The sequence below is a fragment of the Drosophila ficusphila genome, unplaced genomic scaffold, assembly GCF_018152265.1.
Source record: "Drosophila ficusphila isolate 14025-0441.05 unplaced genomic scaffold, ASM1815226v1 contig_197, whole genome shotgun sequence".
In the NCBI taxonomy this organism is placed as follows: Eukaryota; Metazoa; Arthropoda; class Insecta; order Diptera; family Drosophilidae; genus Drosophila; species Drosophila ficusphila.
The window spans coordinates 2,410,803-2,431,675 of NW_025064091.1; the positions used below are offsets into that span (position 1 = coordinate 2,410,803).

The following is a 20,873-nucleotide window of genomic DNA, read 5'->3' on the forward strand; positions in this document are numbered from 1 at the left end:
TGTAAGCGCTATTGTTGCGCTATTATTTTTACAGACGTTTACATATTGTTCCAAGATATGCAAGGATATATGAGATTCGGCTTCTCCAAATTAGACTCACCTCTTGTTTTTGTATCTTTCGAATGCTCTGAATAATGTGGCGCGTGACTGTGCGAATGCAGGAGTTTGTGGGTGGATGTGTGTCGGTTGTGCTCGTAGTAAAATTGAGCCTAGAAAGGGCTTGCGCGCTGAGTGCAAGTCCTTCCGTGGCACACTTTTAGTACAGATCCCCGCGCCGCCCACCACGTCGTCAGCCGACCGAAAGTCTCTCTTCAGCCTTCGTCACTAGTCCGCCCCCTGGCTCCGAAAACTGGGGCAAGAAATGAAAGTGCATAAGCACGTTTACATATGCGTACACACAAAAATAATGTGTACATTAGAGTGGACCTCGTTCGCATGAAATGTCAAAGGTCACGCTAACAGATTTTCGGTTTTGCTTAAAAAAAAAATTATGGGTAAATTTTTTTTTTTGCGCTTTTGACGTAACACAGAAATCTGTGGATATTCTGTTTTGGTGCCCCAAAAACGGCTAAATGTAAGAGCTTATCATCTGTTTATGATCCCAGAAAGAAATCAGCTGTTTTTGTGTTAGAAACATTTATACGTACTGCAAAACCTAAGAATTTGAAGTCCGCAAATAAACAAACAATGGATTTTAAGGATATTTTATTTATTTTATCGCAAAACATGTTGGGTACACATTTATACATTTATTTATACATATATAGGTATACGCTTAGATTTTGAACGAACATGCATACAAAAATATTGATTTCTGTTCCTTTCAATTTAATTTTTTCCATGTTTTTTTTTTTCTTTTTGCTTTTTGAATTGGCTTTCCAGGAATACCTAATATGGTACAATAATTTATTTGTCTAGACTAAAAAAAAGTATTAGTATAGGTATCACAAATATATATATGTATGTATCAATACATAATTTTTAGCGAAAATCTACGGTTTCAAAAGGATCATTGGATGTACTCGTTGAAAGGAAATTGCATTTGCTTTATTGACGGACTGCGCCAAGTGAAACCGCACCTGGGTCGGTCTGTCTCTTAGGTTGAGCTGGAACTTAGTAGAAGGATCACACCCTTAAGTGGAAGGAACCAATAATATACAAAAAGATCGCCCACATTTAACTTCAGATGCAGCATTGCTTCAAAAGAAATATCGCAAAGATGAACAGGATATTTACTTTGTGGCCACTTAAGTTAAATGTGTGCGATATGTATGAGATGTTTCCATTAAAAATGCGATACACTAGCAATTAACACTGACTATTCAAACTTTGTCTGTACATACAATGCAAAATCAAGGGATACAAGGATAATGCTGCCCTTTAAGCAGCCAAAAACTGTATTCGTAGATAAAAAATAAATAAATATTAAGCACTTGCATCGTCGATTGATGCGTGTTAAGCTCCTTGTTTTCCAGCAGTGTGTTTTTCAAAACCATTCTCTCCTCAAAACATCCTGCAGAAACATATATATAGTTATAACCAGTTAGGAACCAGCGCAATTCGGTGTGCGCGCTTTTTAGCACACGTCGTCCTTAAGTATACTTTTGGGATTAAAATATATATATAGGTATATATCCTTGACCTTGGGCAAAAACTCGAAATCCCTTTCGTTCTTTATGAATAAATTTCCAGGTTGTCGGAACGTTTTTGCTCGCGACTATCGCCCCGTTGAATGAACCAATTGTTTTTATTTCGCTTCTGGGCGTTTTTGTGACGAGCGTTCTCCCGATGTTGCATCATTCGCTCGTGCCACTCACCGCTGCCACTGTCGTCGTCGTTATTCTGATGATGATCGCCTTCCTTGCTGTTTTCATGGGAGTGCTCGTTGGACTTCTTGGAGTGCTTATTATTGTAGCGTCCTCGACCGGACTGATCGTGGTACTTTCGTTTGGCCTGCTCCTTGGAGTGATCATCCTGCCGACTCCTTCGACTGTAATCCTGCTCCTTGGAGCTCTTCGGCTTTCGCTCGTACGAGTTATCCTGCTTGTATTTCGGCCTATAGCGCTCTTTCGAACCATTCGCCAGCTTTTGCTGGCCATGGGAAGTGGCGGCATCTGGCCTACTACTTTTCGACGGTTTCTCATCCTCATCCTCGCCGGCAAAGTTGCCCAGCTTCTCGGTGACCTTTTCAAACTTGTGAAAGGCTCCGGATTGCTTTAGAACATCGTTAACCGCATCGCCAATCTCATCGGTTAGTGATTCGATATGCTGCCTGTTCTCCAAACACATGCCAGCAATCTCAACGAACTGGCCGTCGGGACATTGGAAGGGCTGCTTTAGATCCTCTTTGGTAATATCTACGGGACTTACAGAGTCGCCATTGCCTGGCCAGGCCTTAAATGTCTTGCCGCCTTTCGAACGAGCCGCCTGTCGTTGTTGTTGTGCTGAATCCTGAATCCCAGATCCCAGATATTGCAGCTTCTTCGACATTATATCGATCTCGGCACGCAACAGGTTGTTTTGCAGCTCCAGTTCACCCACTCGGCGTTCGAGTTCGACCAATGGTTTATCCTCGCCCAGGACCTGCCATTCGGGATGACGTAGTTTGCCCACAAAAGCCAAAATAGCCAATGTGGCAGCCACATAAAAGAAAGCAGTTAAGCCATTTTGCACCAAAGGCGGCAGCTGCAATTCAAACTTGGATCGAACAATATTGGCAGAATCGACCTGTTCCCTTTCAGGATATTCGTTTAATTGCTGTCCACTGCCAGTGGGTGCAATTAGTTCTATTGGACTCGTTGGCAATTCGCCGAAACCTAAATCGACAAGGGGTTCGCGCAGAAAAAGATTTGGCGAGATGCGATCGGTGCTCTCGCAATCGCTGATTATCGAAATTCCATCGGAAATATCATCCGCTTGGGGATCCTCGGCCGCAGGCCTATTGCATCTGTTGGACAAAAATAATCGATGATGAGTTTATGTTAACATTTAAAACTAGAAATAACTTAACCTCTCGTTTTTCTGCTTCTCCACTTGACTGGCCGGCCTTGAATCCGCTAACTCCTCGGTCTTCTCCAGCTCATTATCCTTCTCCTTTGGCAAAATGGTCCACGAGTTAAGTACTGATGATGAGGTGCTGCTCCCCAGAGACTCCTCGCTTAAATTCGACCTGGTCTTCGTTGGCCCAATATCTTCGCACCTGCTGCCCTCCGTCTCCATCTCTGAACTATCGTCTGAAAATAAGGTTAATAAATTATAAATAATTTCCAAGAACTTTTGGGTTCCTCAAATAATTAAGACCTAAAAGCAGAAACTATCCTCTATGCATTTAACTTGAAAACAAAAATAAAATGACTTGCATTTGATTATTTCCTTTTACTGTTTTCGACTGAAGCATAGAGTATATAACTGGGTAACCAAGACTTCTTTGTGGTTTAGCTATACTATATAAAATTGAAAGAAATACATACTTCGGACCTTCAGGCTTTGTCTTTTTGTGAAATCATGTGAAACAGTGTAAAATTGTACTTGTAAAATGGGATATTAAAGTATTAATTTAATTTTTGAAAGCAATTTATTAAAGCAAAATTAACAAAAGGCTTTAAATACGGAACCGTTTAGCTTATTATCTGAGCAACAAAGTTTTCAAAAAGTTCTTTGTGTTTAATGATTTAGTCTGCCAGTTTGGCCTACATTACCCCAATGTGCGCTGGTTACCCGGGGCTCGGCTATCAATATACTAAAGTAGCAGGTCATGTCTATAATATACTTTTAAGAGGCATACACACAACAGGCCCCTTGTTGGTTTAAAATAATGAGAATATGCACAATAAAAATATTGTTTTATGTTATCATTACCTAAAAATGGGCTCTTGTACATTCAAATGAGATATGGAAAATTATCTAAAAATAGGTCAGACATTAAAGAGTGCGTAAGGTAAAATATAAGCGGGGACTAGCAAAGATTTTCCTTGATTTTGACACTGACCTAGAGAAGAAAATTCTGCAGCCGCGTAAGAACAAGCGAGAAAGCAATAGACTTCTCACATGCGCACTTTTCCGAAGGTGTGAGCGTGATAGAAATAAATACGTCATTAACGGAAATTTCGGGAGGGATTGCAAGGCTCCAATTTTAGTGTAGGGTGATTAGGCATATTACAACTCCGACCTTGAAAGCCGTACATGAATGTATGCAGAATGTCTCGTCGCAATGCAGTTCAAAACACAAAAAACTATTGCTAAGTACGTATTTTAAATGCATTTGTGTGGGTTAGCTCCAATTGGTTCGTTATTGTGAAATTGAAATAGGGGTTAACTTTAAAAACACTACACACCTCGATCTGGAGCTATTTGTGACATCTAACGTAGATGGCAGATAGTTTCAATAAACACTAGCGCAACAGCTATCTCCAGTAGTAAATAAATAAATTCCAACCTTTGTGTGCTCTAGAGGTGGGAAGACTTCGATGGAACTGTCAGTGTATCCAAATTGATATCGATTAAAATACCAAAAGATGGAGCTTATTGTGGACATATACCTTGGTTCGTTGCTCCACTAAATTACTTGACTAACGGTACTTTGATAAATACATACTTCTTATTACCAGATATCGTTGTACTTCAAATATTTCAACTTAAATAAAGGAACTTATTTAACCACCCGCAAAGCTTAAAAAGCAAAAATGTACATCAATTTGGTTTTAAACTTGAGAATAACGGCTCAATCATCGTATCATTCGTGCGTTGTGCCTAGTGAATAATGGGGTCAGGTTATCTCACCTTATAATTGCATTTTCATGATCCGCCGCACTTCACCTGCCTCAGAGCTGAGTTCCCAATCTGAGGCATTTCCATTCCTAGCCTCCATATTTCGACTTATCGTACTATTCCTCGATGTCGGCACTCCCTTCATAAAACGAGGTGCCGGCACTGGATGAGCAATCCGCTGACGATGCTGTGGCGTCCAGTAGATTTGGCTTGTTTGCTGAGCCGAATGGTCCAGGATGAGCGGCGTGGCCCGGCCATCTTGCATGGCATAGCCATGGTTCGGAGCTGGACGAACGTAGGGTAGGTAGTCCACAAGCTGGGCCACCTGAACACCCTCACCCGTGTCCACCAACACCAGTTGATTGAGGGGCACGGTCCTTGGCAGAGTGCCGAGCTGCTGATTGGACAAATACTGTTCGGAGACATTGGAGAGCAGACTATTTCGTTTGCTAACATGGGCGTAGATTGGCGAGGGTCCTTCGACTGGCATTCCCCCGGCAACATAACGTCCCTGGGCAACGGGTAAACTCTGGACACGCTGTGGTACTTGAGGTCGAGCACTGTAAAACCAATAAACTATATTATCATTTTGATCTTGGATGTGGTAGATCTCGAATAGCATAATATAGGTTACATATAACCCCTTAATTACCACTGATCATCCACGGAAGCATACGAAACGGGTGAGACATCTGCATTTGGCGGTGTTAGATGTCTCTTGTAGATGGCCTGCATCGGCGTTTTGATGTCTGGTGTTCGGGAACTGCTCTTTCGACAAAACTCCTTGACTTTTTCGAGAATCTCCTCGCGTGTGAGAAGTCCACCGATTCGACGACTGGCCGCCTGCTGTTGCCCTTGATCCGGCTTGTGTCGCATTACCACCGGCGTTTGACTTTCCGGATGCTGTCCCAGATTTCCCCCACCATTCGGTACAATATTGTCCAATACGCTTTGACATCGCGGCGGTTGTTGCATTTGCCTTAAAGGTGTCCCATTGTATACGGTCAACTGGCGATTGCGACCACTGATTCCGGAGAAGGTGTTTCGTTGCAGCGAACCTCGCACGAAGTTAGCCTGATCGGGCTGAACAACCACCTGGGAGTAGATATCCTCATTCGGTCGCTGTTTCACATTATGCTGGAGGGTTTGTCCCTGCAATTGCTGTTGCTGATGGAGCTTGTGATAGAGCTGGCGATCGGTCACCTCCTTGATGGCCCGCAATTGGTCCCACTGATTTTGACCTCGGACAGGTGTCGAGGAGGCCACGGGTCGTTCAAGGATCGGTTGTTCACCACCGAATTGGCTACGATCGACGGAAGTGGAACGATTAATGCGTCCCATCTGCGTTCCTGGCCATTGGCGTCTGGGACTGAGACCCGGTCGTTCGAGCGTTGATCTCCGTAAAGGGATCTCCTCGATTTTCTGGGTGGTAGACTCCATGGGCATCGTTTGCTTCAGTTGCTGACCGTTTGAACTTTGACGTTCGAGCAGAATGCGACGGATCTCGGAGGGGACATCTGGCTTGCGGCGATAATCCTCCTTATCCGAGTCCGATTGATAGACATTGCGTGGCAGAGGGGCTTCCAGCTTGGGTGTGGTTTTTCGCCGGGCCGGAAAGAGGCTGTTCGACAGCCGTTGCAATACCGATAGCTTCTTTGTGTTGCTCTTGCGAAGTGCGGCCAGGGATTCGGCGACCTGTTGGCGCCGCTCCTCGGCCGTTTGTCCCTGCGGCGAGGTTCTGGGTAGCGAGGGCGTCGGCGAAAATAACTCCCTTCTGGGCATCAGAGCCAGGCCCTTGCGATCCAGATAGGCCTGAAATTCATCCGAGCTGATGGTGTTGGTAAAGGTGCCCGGCTGGGACGACTCCACATCCTCGTTTCCACTCATAGCGATCGGCTTCGCGGGACTCGGCGGCACCGATGAGCTTGTCGCCAGTTCGTCACTCGACTCACTCTTTGTCAGCGGTCCATCGATGTCGTCGAGGTCATCGTCCGATGTGATCTGTAGCTTCTTCACCCGCTCGTCGAACTTTCGGGCATTCTTGGTCACCTCAGCGGGATTGAATAAGGCACTGCTTTCGGGATCGGAATTGGTGGTGCCGGTGCGGATTTTCAAGTTGGCCAACTCCGGGTAGTTGGGCTTCGAGCACTTCTTAAAAGTGACCGCCGGCTTTTTTATCTCCTGTTTGTTTTGGCTCTGATTTTGAGTGCGCGCCTGCTTGCCCGCCCTCAATTGGGAGTTGGGAGTTTGCTTTCGCTTGGGCAGCTGCTTGCCCGTCGTTTCCTGGAGCTCTTCGAATTTGAGACGTGCCAGAACCGTGGGATCGTAAACGAAGTAGGCATCCGGGTTCTTGATGTACGTTTTCACATACTTGGACTGCTTGAGCACCTCCTCGGTGGTCACATACTCATCGGCCTGCGACTGGGATCGACTGGCCTTAGTTTTGCGGGTATTGGACTCGTTTTTCTGCTGTTCCCGCTCCTTTTCCTTCTCCCTTTCCCGTTCCCTCAGCTGTTGGGTCACCGTTTTCCGAACACTTAGGGTCGAACGCTTGGTAGGAACTGGTGGCGGTGTCTTTTTATCCCGGGATGTTACTACATTGCCATTGCGAAACGGATTCTTTTGGTCCACAATCGGTTCACCTGAAGTGAACTTTCGGATCTGCTCGTCATTCGGATTGAAGCTAACCGACTTTTTTGCCTTGGCACTGATGACCTCGATCTCGGTTATGGGACTCTCCGATTCGGCTGGGCTATCCTTCTCCTTATCAGCCTCCTCCTTTTCCTTTTCTTCAAACTTCTCGAAGGGTTCGACGATTTTCAGAGGGGCAGTGATGTAGGTTTCGAAGTTCTCCTGCTCAATTTCCTTGGCTGTTTTCTGCGGATCCTGTGGATCAAGCGTATTATCGACTTCTTGTGGCTTGGATTCGCTTACAGGACGGATTCCTTCTTCGCTTGCAATGGTCTCAGACATCTTTTGCAGCTGTAGTTGGGGGGGATTGGTGAGGGGGAGAACGAGAGGGCTTGGAGTGGAAGAGAGTTGGAAGCCGATGACGTCTCTACGCCCACCATCGATAATGTTGTCTGGCGTCCGCACAAGAAAATCTGCAAATACAATTCAGATGTTATACGTTAAATCAAAAAGCATTAAAGAAAAATTCCGAAAATCCTGGCAAACATTATTCTTTTTGTTTATAAATAATAACACATTCTTTGCAAAAGTCAAGGAACTTTATTTGTTGTATCAAGATGTTTATACGATTAAACCAAAACAAAAAGTGCAACACTTGCTCTGTGGTTTATAGCATTCCACAACTCTTTGTAATATTTTTAATGGCGAACACTTCGAATTACCTAATTTTAAATGAAACCACTGTTATAAACATTCCTTTTAAATTGTATTAACATTTGGCCAAATAAATGGAATTTCTGTAACAGAACAGAACTTTTAAAAGTACTCCGGTTGACAAGATGTATACTCCATAAATCGACCTTGTTGTTCCCTAGTCGAAACTCCATAATTAATAAAAACATATGCCCTGAAAATTTGAAATATTTGGAAATTTATCGGCAATGTTTTTCCCCCGCAAAAGTCAAAATTCAATGGAACGCCGCCTTGCAGATTCTGGCAAATGCCTTAATTGGGAAAAACGAACCACTCCAGCTGCTGGAAATCGGGAATGAAATTGAAATAGCCTGGAATACTGTGCGATTGGGAAATCCCGAGGGGAAGGCCCAATGGAAAACGAATGGAAAACGACCTAGTGGGATCTCTGATTTGGCTGGATGCTCTGTAATGAGCGCTGTAAACGTAAACAAATCGCGAGGGAATGTGTAAAAACAACAAAACATGCACGCAGGCCACCTGATGACTGACATTGACGATAAATGAACAATCGACCTCAATAAAAGGCAGACACACATACACATACACATATACATTCGAATTGGAACTACGATCGAGTGGCCCACTGTGTGTACATACATACATACATACATACATATGCAAGTCAGATATCTACGTCTCGGGAATTTCACTTGAGTTGATCATTTAATTAAGGCCCCCTCCGCCACTCGTCCAAAACAAGGAAAAAAAAAAAAGGTCAAAATGCCACAATGGCACTTGACTAGGCTTTTTGTATCCGGCAATCGAAGAGTAAAAATACACGAGAAGCTCATTCGAGCCAATTCTGCCTAGGTTTTCACGATAGTTGGTTATTGGTTATTGTCATGAGTGAATCCCAATACCAAAAAATCAATACACAGAACACTGTATAAATACTAGTGTGTTATCTGCAATTTTTACAAGGTAATGTGCAATATTGATTGAAGGATTTTAGTTGGAGCAACTCTTATTTATATCTTGCTAAAACCTAAATGGTTTAATATGATAATATTTTTAACAATGCCAAAAAAAAGTAGTTTGCTGTTTGTAATTCAATTCATAAGGTGTCTGTTGATTTTTTATTGCGAAATGTTATTTTATATGCACGTTTCCTCTTTGGAAAATCATAACTTTTTGCATTGGCAACCTACTTTTGTGTGTGTACCTTTTCCCTAGTATCAAATTCGCGACACTGCGGTTTGTTGGCCCGAATAAGCATTTTATCTACTAACCCACTAACGATTGCCAGCCAGAGCCACCCCGTGTCAAATACTGGTGTGTGCGACGGAGTCGTGTTCGGTAATTGGCAGAGAAACTGGTTAACTCAGTTGCGATTCCGTGACATCTGATGTGTAGTGCCGCCGACTGCTGCTAAATGCGGGGGCATTTGGTTTTACAATTGATTTCAATCTGCGCACAGCAGCAGCTGCGATTATTTGAATTTGAATACTGCGACGCAGATCGACCGCAGAAGTCGGCGTCGTCTAATAGGGCCTGAAAAAGGGTTGCTCCATCATCGGTAACTTGAGCAACACCACACTCTAAAAAACAACTGAAGCCGAATGCGTAGCTACAATAGCTACAAAAAGAAGCCCACAGAAATGGTAGCAAACACGCAGTTGGCTTTTGGTCTTTTGGTAATAAAAAAAAAGCAAAAACTAATTATAATGCCCTCGAAAAGGGTTATAAAAGCGAACCAGTGGCCAGTTGAAGTTAATTAGTATGCACAGCGGTGTTTCAGAAATTCTTACGCACTGGGTTATAAAAAAAAGTAATGCAATTTCGACTCTATTTGGTTAGAGTCGCGTTTTAAAGGTTCTTTTTTTTTTAATACGGTAGGTAGAGGATATCCTATGGTCGGTGCACTCGTACCTTGTTCTTTTTATTTGTCTCTTTTTTTTTTTTGCTTTTGCTGAGGCAAGGGCCTCGTCATCGTCTTGCCAAACTTCGCATGTTGGCAAGAAAAGATACGTACGGCGAACAAACTGAACTGTAGCTGTGAGTAATGCCCGAAGGCTGAGAAGCTTACTAAATGCATATTCGATCGATGTTTTTTTTTTATGTATTTTATTTTTTTTTGTTTCGGTGAAGTAAGCCTGTTAGTACGTTTCCACGAACAGCTGCTCCCAACTCGATCGCAGTTTTTTTTTTTCGCTTCCAGCTTGCAAAAGATTAAGCCCTCTGATAAGATAGTCAACATTATCTAACCAAACACAAATACACACATAAATATACACATACAAACGAGAACTCGCTTCAGTACTCATAAATAATTTGAATTCTAATCAGAGCGGAAGAGGGGGAGAAGGGGTTGGGGGAGAGACCCCAGTTGGACCTTCCCAGTCAGAATTATCTGTACGAAAATTGTACAATTTCATATGGGAATTGCGGTGCGGTGACTACGTGAACTTTTCTAAACGTTCTCGTTCGTTTGTCGTCGTTTGTGCTTGTGTGTGTGTGTGTGAAGGCGGCAAGGGTAATTCAAGTCGTTTTTGCTCGTTTATGCAAAATGCAATATGCTAATTTCGTTCGGAATATAGAACAAAACTACTAAGAATTATACAATTAATACTCTAAACTGAACTTGAACTGAATTGAAAGCAAAACAAATATACTAACATTGAATCGATATTTTATTTATTGACGGGGGTATCGTTGCAACAGAGCCAATAAAACGAACTCACACACACAATACAAATATTCAGTAATGGGAAATAACCCCTTAAACAAAGTAAAAGAAAATTTCGCAGAATTCCACACTCAAAAAAAAAAAAAAAACACCTCAGTGAAAAGGATAAATGTAAAATAATTCTATAATATAATTAAATAAAAAATGATTTAGAGGAAATATAGAAATTTATTAAAATATAACTTGCTTCTTTACCAGAAAATTATTTTTTGTATTCAATAGAATTCTTTTAGAATTTTTTCAGTGTACACAGCACTGAGCAGCGGTCAATCGATATAGCATAAATTTCCCGCTTACCACCACGAAAAATGGGGATGCAACTGCATCCCTAATTCCGCATAGAGTTCCGACTAGATTTTCTCATAAGATGAATCAATGTCCGATTGGAAAAATCCATAATGAAGGCAACTGTGGAAGACATTAAATTGCAGCCTCTGGCTCCTATTCTCGTTGGCTTTTTCTGATTGGACCTAGGCCGTTTTTTGTTTTTTTTTTTTTTTTTTTCTGTTTTTTAGGTTTTTGCTTTCGTCATTGTTATGGTTATATTGCTGTTGCTATTGCCGTTGCGCACAGTTGGGTTAATATTTCAAAAATAAGCAGTAATTGTGTGTCTCTGCCACCATTTTGTGGTTTGGGTTGTGCTTGCTTGGGCTTTTCTTTTATATTTTTCCGTTTTTGTTGCTGTTGTTGTTTAATGCTTAATGCGCCTCTTTTTTTCCGTTGGTTTGGCAGCGGCAAACGCAGCGGCAAAAGTGTGAGTTGGAGAGTTCGAGAGTTCATTCACCGCACGGCAAACTGACAGATGCCAATAAGAACATCCCAGTTGGTCTTGTTGGCCTCCAAGAAAACCCCCAACGTTTTCACGAACCTCTTGGCCTAACCCACCGCACTCACAGATACAAAAACAAACAAATAAAAAAAAAAAAAGGAAAAATATAAGAAAAAGATACAAAATCATACAGATACAAGATACATACACTCGCACTAACGTTCGCTTACTCACACAACCACTGTAAACAATCGGTGGTTGAGATCCCCAAAAACCCCTCCACCAACCGAATCCACCACTGTTTTTCGAGTAAGTATTATTAATTTCGCCGTGTTGTTTCGTCGTCATACACATTGGTTACAAAGCCAAGAGTAAAGCGTTCACAAAACAGTCGAATATGTTTCTTTTCCTCTTCTTTTTTTTTTTTTTTTTTTTTTTGCCAAGTTGGGTAATATAATAATAAAAAAAAAGATATATATAACACATATGCAAAAGGCAGTCACAACAGGCACACAGATACAATCCGTACTCGGTGTGCGATTGTGTTTGCGTTTGACTTTATTTTACGACAATTACCTAAACAAACGTGAACAATAGCGGCGGTATAACGACGCGCACTTAACAACAAGTACTTCTCCGGCGGATAGCAAAACGGAAAACCAACCAGAAAACCGAAAAAAAAAACACACACGTCCGCTCGCTACAGAGTTCAAAGCGGTTTTGAGATTTGAGTACCGCTCGCTCAGCTTGGAAATAAACAACACGAAACCAAAAGTCGAACATCAAGCGGCAAAAACGTGCTCCCGAATAGTGTAGGGTAGTTGTCTCGTCGGTCCATCAGTCCATTATTTACCATTACAATGAGTGCGAGTGAAAGGGTGTTTTTTAAGTAAGTGCGAAAGAAACAGGAATAGAGCGCACTGAACGTTAACGGACTCAATCCGAACGACTTGGCAGCCGACTCCCGGTGAGGAGAGAGCAAGCGCCGAGAGCTTTATGTACAGATATATATAGCTCTGTCAGAATAGCGGGTTTCGAGCTTGAGCTCAGATTTGGGAGAACTTACACTGGTAAAAACAAAAATTATTTTCAAGATATACTTCAAATATCAAACATAATGTTTTACATTTTCCATATCACTTGGAACATGGATAAATTAAGTACAATGAATCTCATGCAATATAGATTTCATTAAGATTGTGGTAAAATCTATATACAAATTAAAGTGCCTAAACTTAACGAATATGTTGTACATATAAGCATTCCATTATTCACAAACAGTTCTCATAAAATAAAAAAATAGCCAATCAAATTTTAGTGTTTTCTTCTTGTGTAGCTTGTAAAATTTCTTCTTCATTTTCATCACGGCTTAAGTCGTTGCCAGGTGGATAGATTCAGAATAATGATTACAAAAAAATAAGTATCTTAAGAACCAAGTTTTAATAAATTTATTTTTTATTGATTAATATTTATGAAAGTTAATGAGTTAATCCCAAAAACAAATTTTGTGGCAACCCTAAAGTAAAACACGTAACAGTGTATAAAAGTGGTAGAACAAAAGAGCGACAACAAGCGGAAGATTTAAACAGTGAATAGCGCCACATATCAGTAAGTTGTTGAACTACTCCAGCGCCATCTAGAGTAAACTGCTGAGACGTCAGCTTAAAATAATATCGGTTTCACAAACCAAACAAAAAGTATGTTAGGAAACAAATATTTCTAAAAAACTTAATATATTTTTGGGCTTCAGCTAGTTTAAACAAAATATGCGTTTGAAAGCTAACTCCTCGAATCATTATCTTCAGATTAAGTTCCGAGAATTGATTGAAGGAACCCTTGCAAAATATTAAAAATACGATTTTAACATGAACTTAAACTGTATGAACGGAAGTAAAAAAGCTTTTTGATATGCATATAACCGTTAATTAATAGCTACCATACACTTTTTTAGCACGCGAATATAACGTTTTTTGCATGCATTTATTGTGGAAAGGAAAAAATGCCAGCGAATTGAAAATAATGGCCAAAGCAAACGAAAATATATCACTGTTTTTTTTTTTTAATTTAATGTTATTGTATTGCTGTTGTATGTCTGTACACAATTTGAAATTGATACGAGCTACGCAAAAATTCTGATATTTAAAACAATAAATTGGTTAAATTACATGGGCGAGTTTGAAATTTTTTTAAAATAAATCAAACAAGTGAAGTAATTGGAATACATTTTTTACTGCCCATCCTAAAATATGTCCGTGTTGAGCCTGCCTTTTTCAAATTATTTGCACAATTACAGTCGAATCCCGATAATTCGTACCCCGCTAAATCGAAAATCGCGATAATTCGTAAAAAATTCTGTTCCCTTGAAAAAAATCTCGATAAATCGAATTCCCGTCTAATTCGTAAAAAAAGTGATCCCCTTGCCATTTCGAATTATCGGGACTCGACTCTACTACCTGGTTTTGGTCACCCAAATGACACCTCCCCAAAGCTTCAGTTTTGGAAAAGTATGATAACTGGTTCAGAGGTCGATTGACCATTAAAATGGCATTATCTCGAGCATACCCCACGGGGTTCCCTAGACAATGCCAAGGGCATGGCCTCCGTTCGCTTAACTGGCAATCTGCGCGTAATGATGGATTCGGAACTTGGTCGGCCAATCAATGGATGCGATGCGATGGTCGCATAGAGTTTAACATTTCCTTAATTCGGGGGTTCGGTTACGGTACTCGAATTGGGATTTCGACGGTCGGACAGGAGCTGAGGTAGTGAGGCCACTGTTTAGGTGCCGGCGTATCCCATCAGCCAGCCTCATATGCATATGCTTATTTTTTTTTTTTTTTCAGAAAAGTAGCAGTAGCAGGGGGGGAAATTTCATCTTCGTCTTTGGCTTTAGCTTTGGTATTAGCAGCGACTTTGACTTTGGCTTTACCCACATAATTGGTCTTCGGTTGGGTTGGGTTGGGTTTTCGTCTTTGGCTTTCGTATCGGATCGGTTTGGATCGCATTGCATATTGTATCGTATGCCGACCAATTTAGGGGGCCCCCCAATTTAAGTGATAATGATTATGCGTTGCGTCGACTTCCCATATTCCCAGTTAGGAGTTCCCAGCCAGAAAGCCAAAACGCAAACTCTCCAGGGACCCGAATCCGAAAACCGAACCGAAACGGAGAGAGAGGTTGAGTTGAGGCCAAAGCCAAAACCAAAACCGAGCCCATGCTATACGGGAGTTACCTGTGATTTGTGGTTAGTTGCAGCTTCTGTGCTACGTTTAAGCCATTGGAGCTGTCAGGTCTACGTTTGACTTTAAGGCTCATTACGTCAAAAAGAGGCAGTGAAAAAGTATCGTTAAAACCTTTGGCAATCTGTGGGAAAATTCTGTTCACCATAATTTGCATTGGGCTCAATTAAATTTGCTGTTGCTTTGTATGCCACGATCCCCAATATGGACATTAACAGGAAATTGATGTTATTGTCCCGAGCGCTTGCATGTGGGCTCCATCTGACCACCGATATGTGGACACACAGAAGCCACCTAAACCATTCACTAAGTAGTTTCTTCTGAAATTATGCTACCCTTTCCCTTACTCACCGCAAACTATTAGTTAAGGTGATTGGAGTTCTTTTGGCTGCGGGCTTTTCGAATTGTTTTCAAAATAATTATATACAAAACTATAAGATTATCAGTTTAAATTCAAAACTTGTTAGCTAACTGTTCATACTATATAGGTCTGCATAAAATTAACAATAAGGAGACATTTTAAAAATGTATACAAAAACTATGTATACAAAATCAAGTTTTCTTTGTGTATTTGATTTTAAAAAAATTTAAAAAAAATTAAGAACCCAATTTGCGCTATTTGGCAAACTCAACGATCATTAGATTTCTATTGACAATCTCCTTCGATGTGAAAATCTCTCAACGAAAATGATACTGCGATTTTCCGACCAAGCAGTTTCGCCACAGATATAAGGAAGCCCCTTTAAACGCCGAGTTTAATATCTGCATTATTACATCCCGAGAGAACCGTGAAAAAAGCATAAAAAATGAACTTATAGCCAAACCCACGAGCCCCACCAACGCCATTTCAGCGAGTCTCGGCGATCGAGAATCCAGTATCCCAGTATCCCAGCATCCAAGTATCCAAGCATCCAAGTATCCGAGTATCCAGGCACCGTTCAAGTTGCATTTATACCCATAGAGCGCCAAGCCAAACCGAAGCAAACCAAACCAAACCCAGTCAAGCCAAGTCGTCTTCGAGCAGCAGATGGAGCTACATAAGGCAGTTTGGGCCCAGCATTAATGCCTCCCTAAGTTAATGAATACTGTGTTTCATAGCCTGCCGCAGAAGGCTGAAGTAGTCTTTTACAGCTTCCGACTGGAATCCGTTTTGGGCACTGAAAATAAGCCTTAATATAGCGCAAAGAAGACTGCACAGCGAGAAAAGCGCCTTAGTTGTTAAATATTAATTAAATTATTAATAACAATTTATTTACTGTTTGGTTTTTATTTTTACAATTTTAACATCTGTTTCGCAAATAACTGTATCTATAATCTATAGTAAAAATGAAAACAAAAATTTATTTGGTATCCATTCTATTTATCTTTTGAAAAATGTAAAATCTAATTTCAAAACATTCTGGTTTTACTTTCAGTCTCGTTACAAATTTCATAAATAAGGACTGGAAATATGGTAAAGAAATTGGTATTGCTTTATAAATTAAGACATAGGTATGAACGTATAAAAAACGCTATGCTTCTTTTTACAATCTTGTGATATTTACTCAAATAAAATCTGTAAACACTTTTATCTGTGCCATTTAAAGTACATTATAGTTACTATTGTAGTATATGTTTTTTTATATATTCGATTTCCGCTCTTTTTTTAATGAGGTAAACAATTCGATAGAGGTTTTTTTTTACTCTGTACTGTAGTTGGCTAGCAAATGGATTCCAAGGAAGGTCGTGCACTGCAAAAGCGCCGCCGCACCATTTTCTCTACAGCCTCCTCATCCGCACATAATCATCATCATCGACATCCACATGCAGCAAAAGAGAAGAAAACCAAAAAAAAAATAAAAAATAAGAAAAGTAAAGGCAGCGAGCAAGTGTAGGCGTAATTGTTTTATGTTGATCGCTTCGCTACCCAAACTTCTTCTGCCTGGATGTGACGATGTGGATGCGATATGATCTGTGGCAAAACTGGATCTGTCTTTAGCCATTTAGCTTGGTTATTCCCGAAAGCAACATGTCTCTCATCTAACTGCACTTGATCCGCGCAGCTCATTCGCCGGTCGCTTCCATTTTTCTGTTGGTCCTCCGCTGAAAGGTAAATGCAAGAACATTTTCAATTTTATGCTAATTAGTTTGAATTTGCTTCGGCCGAAAGGCAAAGGGCCCAATGCAAAATAATGGCTTAGGTGGGAGCGCCTCAAGTGGCAGAATTGCTGTGAATAAAACGCCTACCTATACAGACGAAAAAAAAAAAACCGAATGGATGATAGTATAGAATATTATTTTAGATTTTTGATTAGGGATTAAATTAAACTTGATAGAAAACTAAGCCTAGAAAGTTCTGAAAGGTTCGATAGAACATTTCAATTTTTTAAATTATTTATTTCCTAAAATAATATGAATATATGTATTGTGTTACACCGATCCATCATGACACGTGTGGTAAGAGTATTTCTTTTTATATTAGTTAGGAAAACAAGAAAGTAAAGTAGCAAAGGGCGCATCTGTGATATAAAGGCCACTTAAGAAATCAACAATAATAACTCCGCATGAAGATAAGCCTTTGCAGCAACCCTTCGCCCACGTCTTTACCCTTTTTGTCTTTTCGGTTTGTCAGTGACTGGTGAAATATTCCCGTTACCCCATGACCATAATTCGATCCGGTCGGTCAGCCCATCCAGCCATCCATCTATTCGCAACCTAACCCTTCGCCCTTATCGCCGTAATTCCAACGGCATACATCGAATTAAATGCTTACATGAACAAAAAGGTCCTGACACAGCCTCTGCAGCAATGTCAAAGACTTTTGTAAGTTGTCAGAACACAATCGTTCTCAATAATAACGAAATTTTAATGCCCTTTTTGATTGCATTGATTATGGGTGCTAGTTAGGTATTTTTATGTAGCTCTTTATTAAAGTAAACAAATCAACTGATGCAAAAGTCAATTCACGACCCGAAAGAAATTAGTTAAGTTTCTTTATAGCTACATACTTTTTTTAAACTGTTTTATTTAGCTCACCCTAGGGTCAAAATTAGAAATTGAAATGTAAGTACCCTCCTGTTGTCAGATTGATCTGAAATTTGGTACACACCTTCAGTTCCGATGACAATACAATATAGTAATGTCAATAACATTGTAAATCCAAGATGTCGGCCGCAAAATGGCGGATAACGTAGGTTCTATCAATCCTACCAATATGGGTATCAAATGAAAGGTCTCCAAAAGTAGAATACAATGTACTAAATAAAATTAAAATTCAAGATGGCGGCCTCTGCAAAATGGCGGATAACTTAGGTTTTATCAATCCCATCAACATGGCTATCATTGTCACTGTCAAACACATCAGATTAATTCAGATCAATCTGACAACAAACGGGGTAAGCTAAATAATAATAATAATTATGAAAGAAACTGCAACACAGCGTAAACGAAGGCTTCAAAAAGCGAAAGAAAATTATAAAGCAAAACGAGCTAAAGAAAGTGAAGTTGATAGAAATGGTCGATTACAGAAACGACGGGAACAAAAAGCATCAAAAACACAGAGCAGAGCTTATAATCTGCAGGCATTCGAGAAGGCTATTAACACAACATGTATATGTCGGAGGGTCGTTTGTCTTTTCCATTTCTTTAACTAGAATCCTCAGCAGCAAGTTCTGTTCGTTTGCCAGGCGCTTTCTGAACTCCCAAGTCAGTGACTTCCCAAGAGTCTTCTTTCCAAATTTCTAATTTCTACTCAATTCTTATACATTGTTAGTCCTCTCTTTCTAGCATGTATGTCAGCGCTTAACGAACAGACCTCACTTGGCAGCAGTCTAAATCTGTGCCGCTCTGCCATGCTTTCACTCAATTTCTAACTTCCTTTTTTAATAGTCCCTGCTTCACATTAAAGAAGGCCCCGCTTCACCTACTCTGACCAAGAGAATAAAGTAGGCCCCGTTTCATTTGATCCGACATATACATGTTTGTTATATTTGTACCAAACGTTGTTATCCTAATCAAGTTCGTTACAGTTCGGTACAACGCTGCTGCATTAACATACTTACCTGTGGAGTTAACTTCGAAAAAAAAAATATAAATAAAAATGCGAAATAAAAACTAAAAACTAGAAAATAAAAAAAGGTAAAAAAATTTTTAAGTTAAACCGTTTTATGTAAAACGTGTACTAAATGTACTAAAAGCCTAAAAATAATATAAAATAGATACAGACGTGGGAATTATAAACATATGCTTAGACTAGACTAAAATAAAACCGTGGGGCAAACAACCATTTTAATCAACGATTGTACACAATTGACTAGCCCCACGGTTTTATTTTAGTCTAGTCTAAGCATATGTTTATAATTCCCACGTCTGTATCTATTTTATATTATTTTTTAGGCTTTTAGTACATTTAGTACACGTTTTACATAAAACGGTTTAACTTAAAAATTTTTTTTACCTTTTTTTTATTTTTACCTTATGCCTTTGCCAGTTTGCTTGTATTTAATTTTCTGTTAAAGGATGTTGTTGTTCTTTTTGTTTGATTTTCCTCAAAGTAAGTGTATTGACCAACAAATATGAATAACAAAAATTTAATACATCACCCGTGGCTTTGGCGGTCGTACGGAACGGAGCGGAAAGTCGGAAAATGCCAGGACAATAAGAGGACCAAGACCGAGGACTTGGGTCAGGTGTGCGAGCCTTAGCGGTTAAAATCGCATTGACGTGTGTGCCAAAAAGAGCGTAAAACCTCAAACACGTTGTTAAACTTTTATGCGTTACAGTTGAACCGGAAACGGAAATCTAATAGACCAAAGCATGCATAAGTGATGAAGCGAGAAAAAGTGGCCCGAAAACCTCCGGCACATCGAAAAAGGGGACGCAAAACCCTTTTCAATGCTGCCCCAAAATCTTATCAGCGGCCAAAAGTTTTGCACGTCACGTTTCCCACTTTCCCGTACTCGGGATTTTCTTCTCAGTTCTGTTTTCTTTCATTTTTTTTTCTTATTCCATCATTTTTGGTGTGTGTGTGGGCTTGACCTCTGAGAAGCGTCGAAGGGTCGAAGAGGCGTATTTTGCGAAAAACTTTGCACAGCCACAGAACCTTTGTTCACTGCCCATTTTGGCAGAAAAGGATGTGTAGATGGCCGTAGGATGGGGCGAATGTTGCGTGGCACGGCCTTGATATTGTGAACACATGTTACGGGGTAGATTACCTTGTCAATCGCTTCGTTGAACGATTACTTCTCAAATGTTGCCAACTCAAAAGCCAAAAGGGAATAAAAAGGCAAATCCATAGATTCACGACTTCCTTCCCGTTTCATTTTGGGAGCAAAATTAGATGGCATATACAGTACGCACCTCGAAGATCGCATCGCGGATCGAACACACAAAGATTTACAGATCAGATCCGGCGATGACATTGTTTTATTTCTCATTTCACATGCAATACAATAAAACCATCTCAGTGTGCTCCACCGACGGTAAATGGTTTGGTTTTGGCTCGGTTCGGTTTCGTTTGCCTGCCAAATCCGCATCATTGCTTCCAGTTGCACCCCGCGGTGCAAACATTGGCGCCCGAGAATCCAATTCAGGCCGCTTTTTTGCAGCTCCGTCTGCCAAGGTGTAAAATCGATCCCCTACCTTCTTGCCAATTTACTTCAATTGGAGTTTGCTTTGATCTCAAATCAAGTGAATATTGCTTTTAATTTCAGTTCCTGTTTAAGCGTGAAAAGCTATTAAACAACAACCAATTCAAAAAATAGGTGCTTATTCGTTTTTATGAAAACCTATTTAAGGTTTTTATAAAGTAAAACTAAACAATTTAATTTTTGAATGATCTTAAGATTTTCTCTCCGAATATTTGTCTTCATAAATAATTTCAGAAGGAATGTGTGAGAGGTATTAACCTTGATACAATTAAAGCTCATTGGTTTGGCGACGAGGCGGAATCAGCGAATTATGACTTCCCCAGTCCTCACCCTACATAAGGCAAAAAAGGACCCGGGTCATTTGACTCGCTCTTATACCATTTAAATGAATGTGACGA

At 40.4% G+C, this 20,873-nt stretch overlaps 1 protein-coding gene across 3 annotated transcripts; it reads right to left on the bottom strand.

Annotated features, from left to right (window-relative positions):
* Nucleotides 1-688: 688 nt before the first annotated feature.
* Nucleotides 689-12,353, bottom strand: LOC108102155. Of its 3 annotated transcripts, XM_017206845.2 has the most exons (4): nucleotides 12,186-12,353; nucleotides 5,420-7,871; nucleotides 4,780-5,327; nucleotides 3,126-3,233 (listed from the first exon to the last, which is right to left on the bottom strand). In XM_017206845.2, the coding sequence occupies exons 2-3, from the start codon at nucleotides 7,738-7,740 to the stop codon at nucleotides 4,781-4,783; spliced, it is 2,868 nt and encodes a 955-aa protein (XP_017062334.1). In that variant the 5' UTR covers nucleotides 7,741-7,871; nucleotides 12,186-12,353; the 3' UTR covers nucleotides 3,126-3,233; nucleotide 4,780. The 3 variants fall into 3 exon arrangements, with proteins under 3 accessions (XP_017062336.1, XP_017062335.1, XP_017062334.1); XM_017206847.2 differs by lacking the exons at nucleotides 5,420-7,871; nucleotides 12,186-12,353 and adding an exon at nucleotides 689-2,947 and having other exon boundaries at nucleotides 3,011-3,233; nucleotides 4,780-4,891; XM_017206846.2 differs by lacking the exons at nucleotides 4,780-5,327; nucleotides 5,420-7,871; nucleotides 12,186-12,353 and adding exons at nucleotides 689-2,947; nucleotides 4,335-4,479 and having other exon boundaries at nucleotides 3,011-3,233.
* Between the last annotated feature and the right edge of the window lie 8,520 nt (nucleotides 12,354-20,873).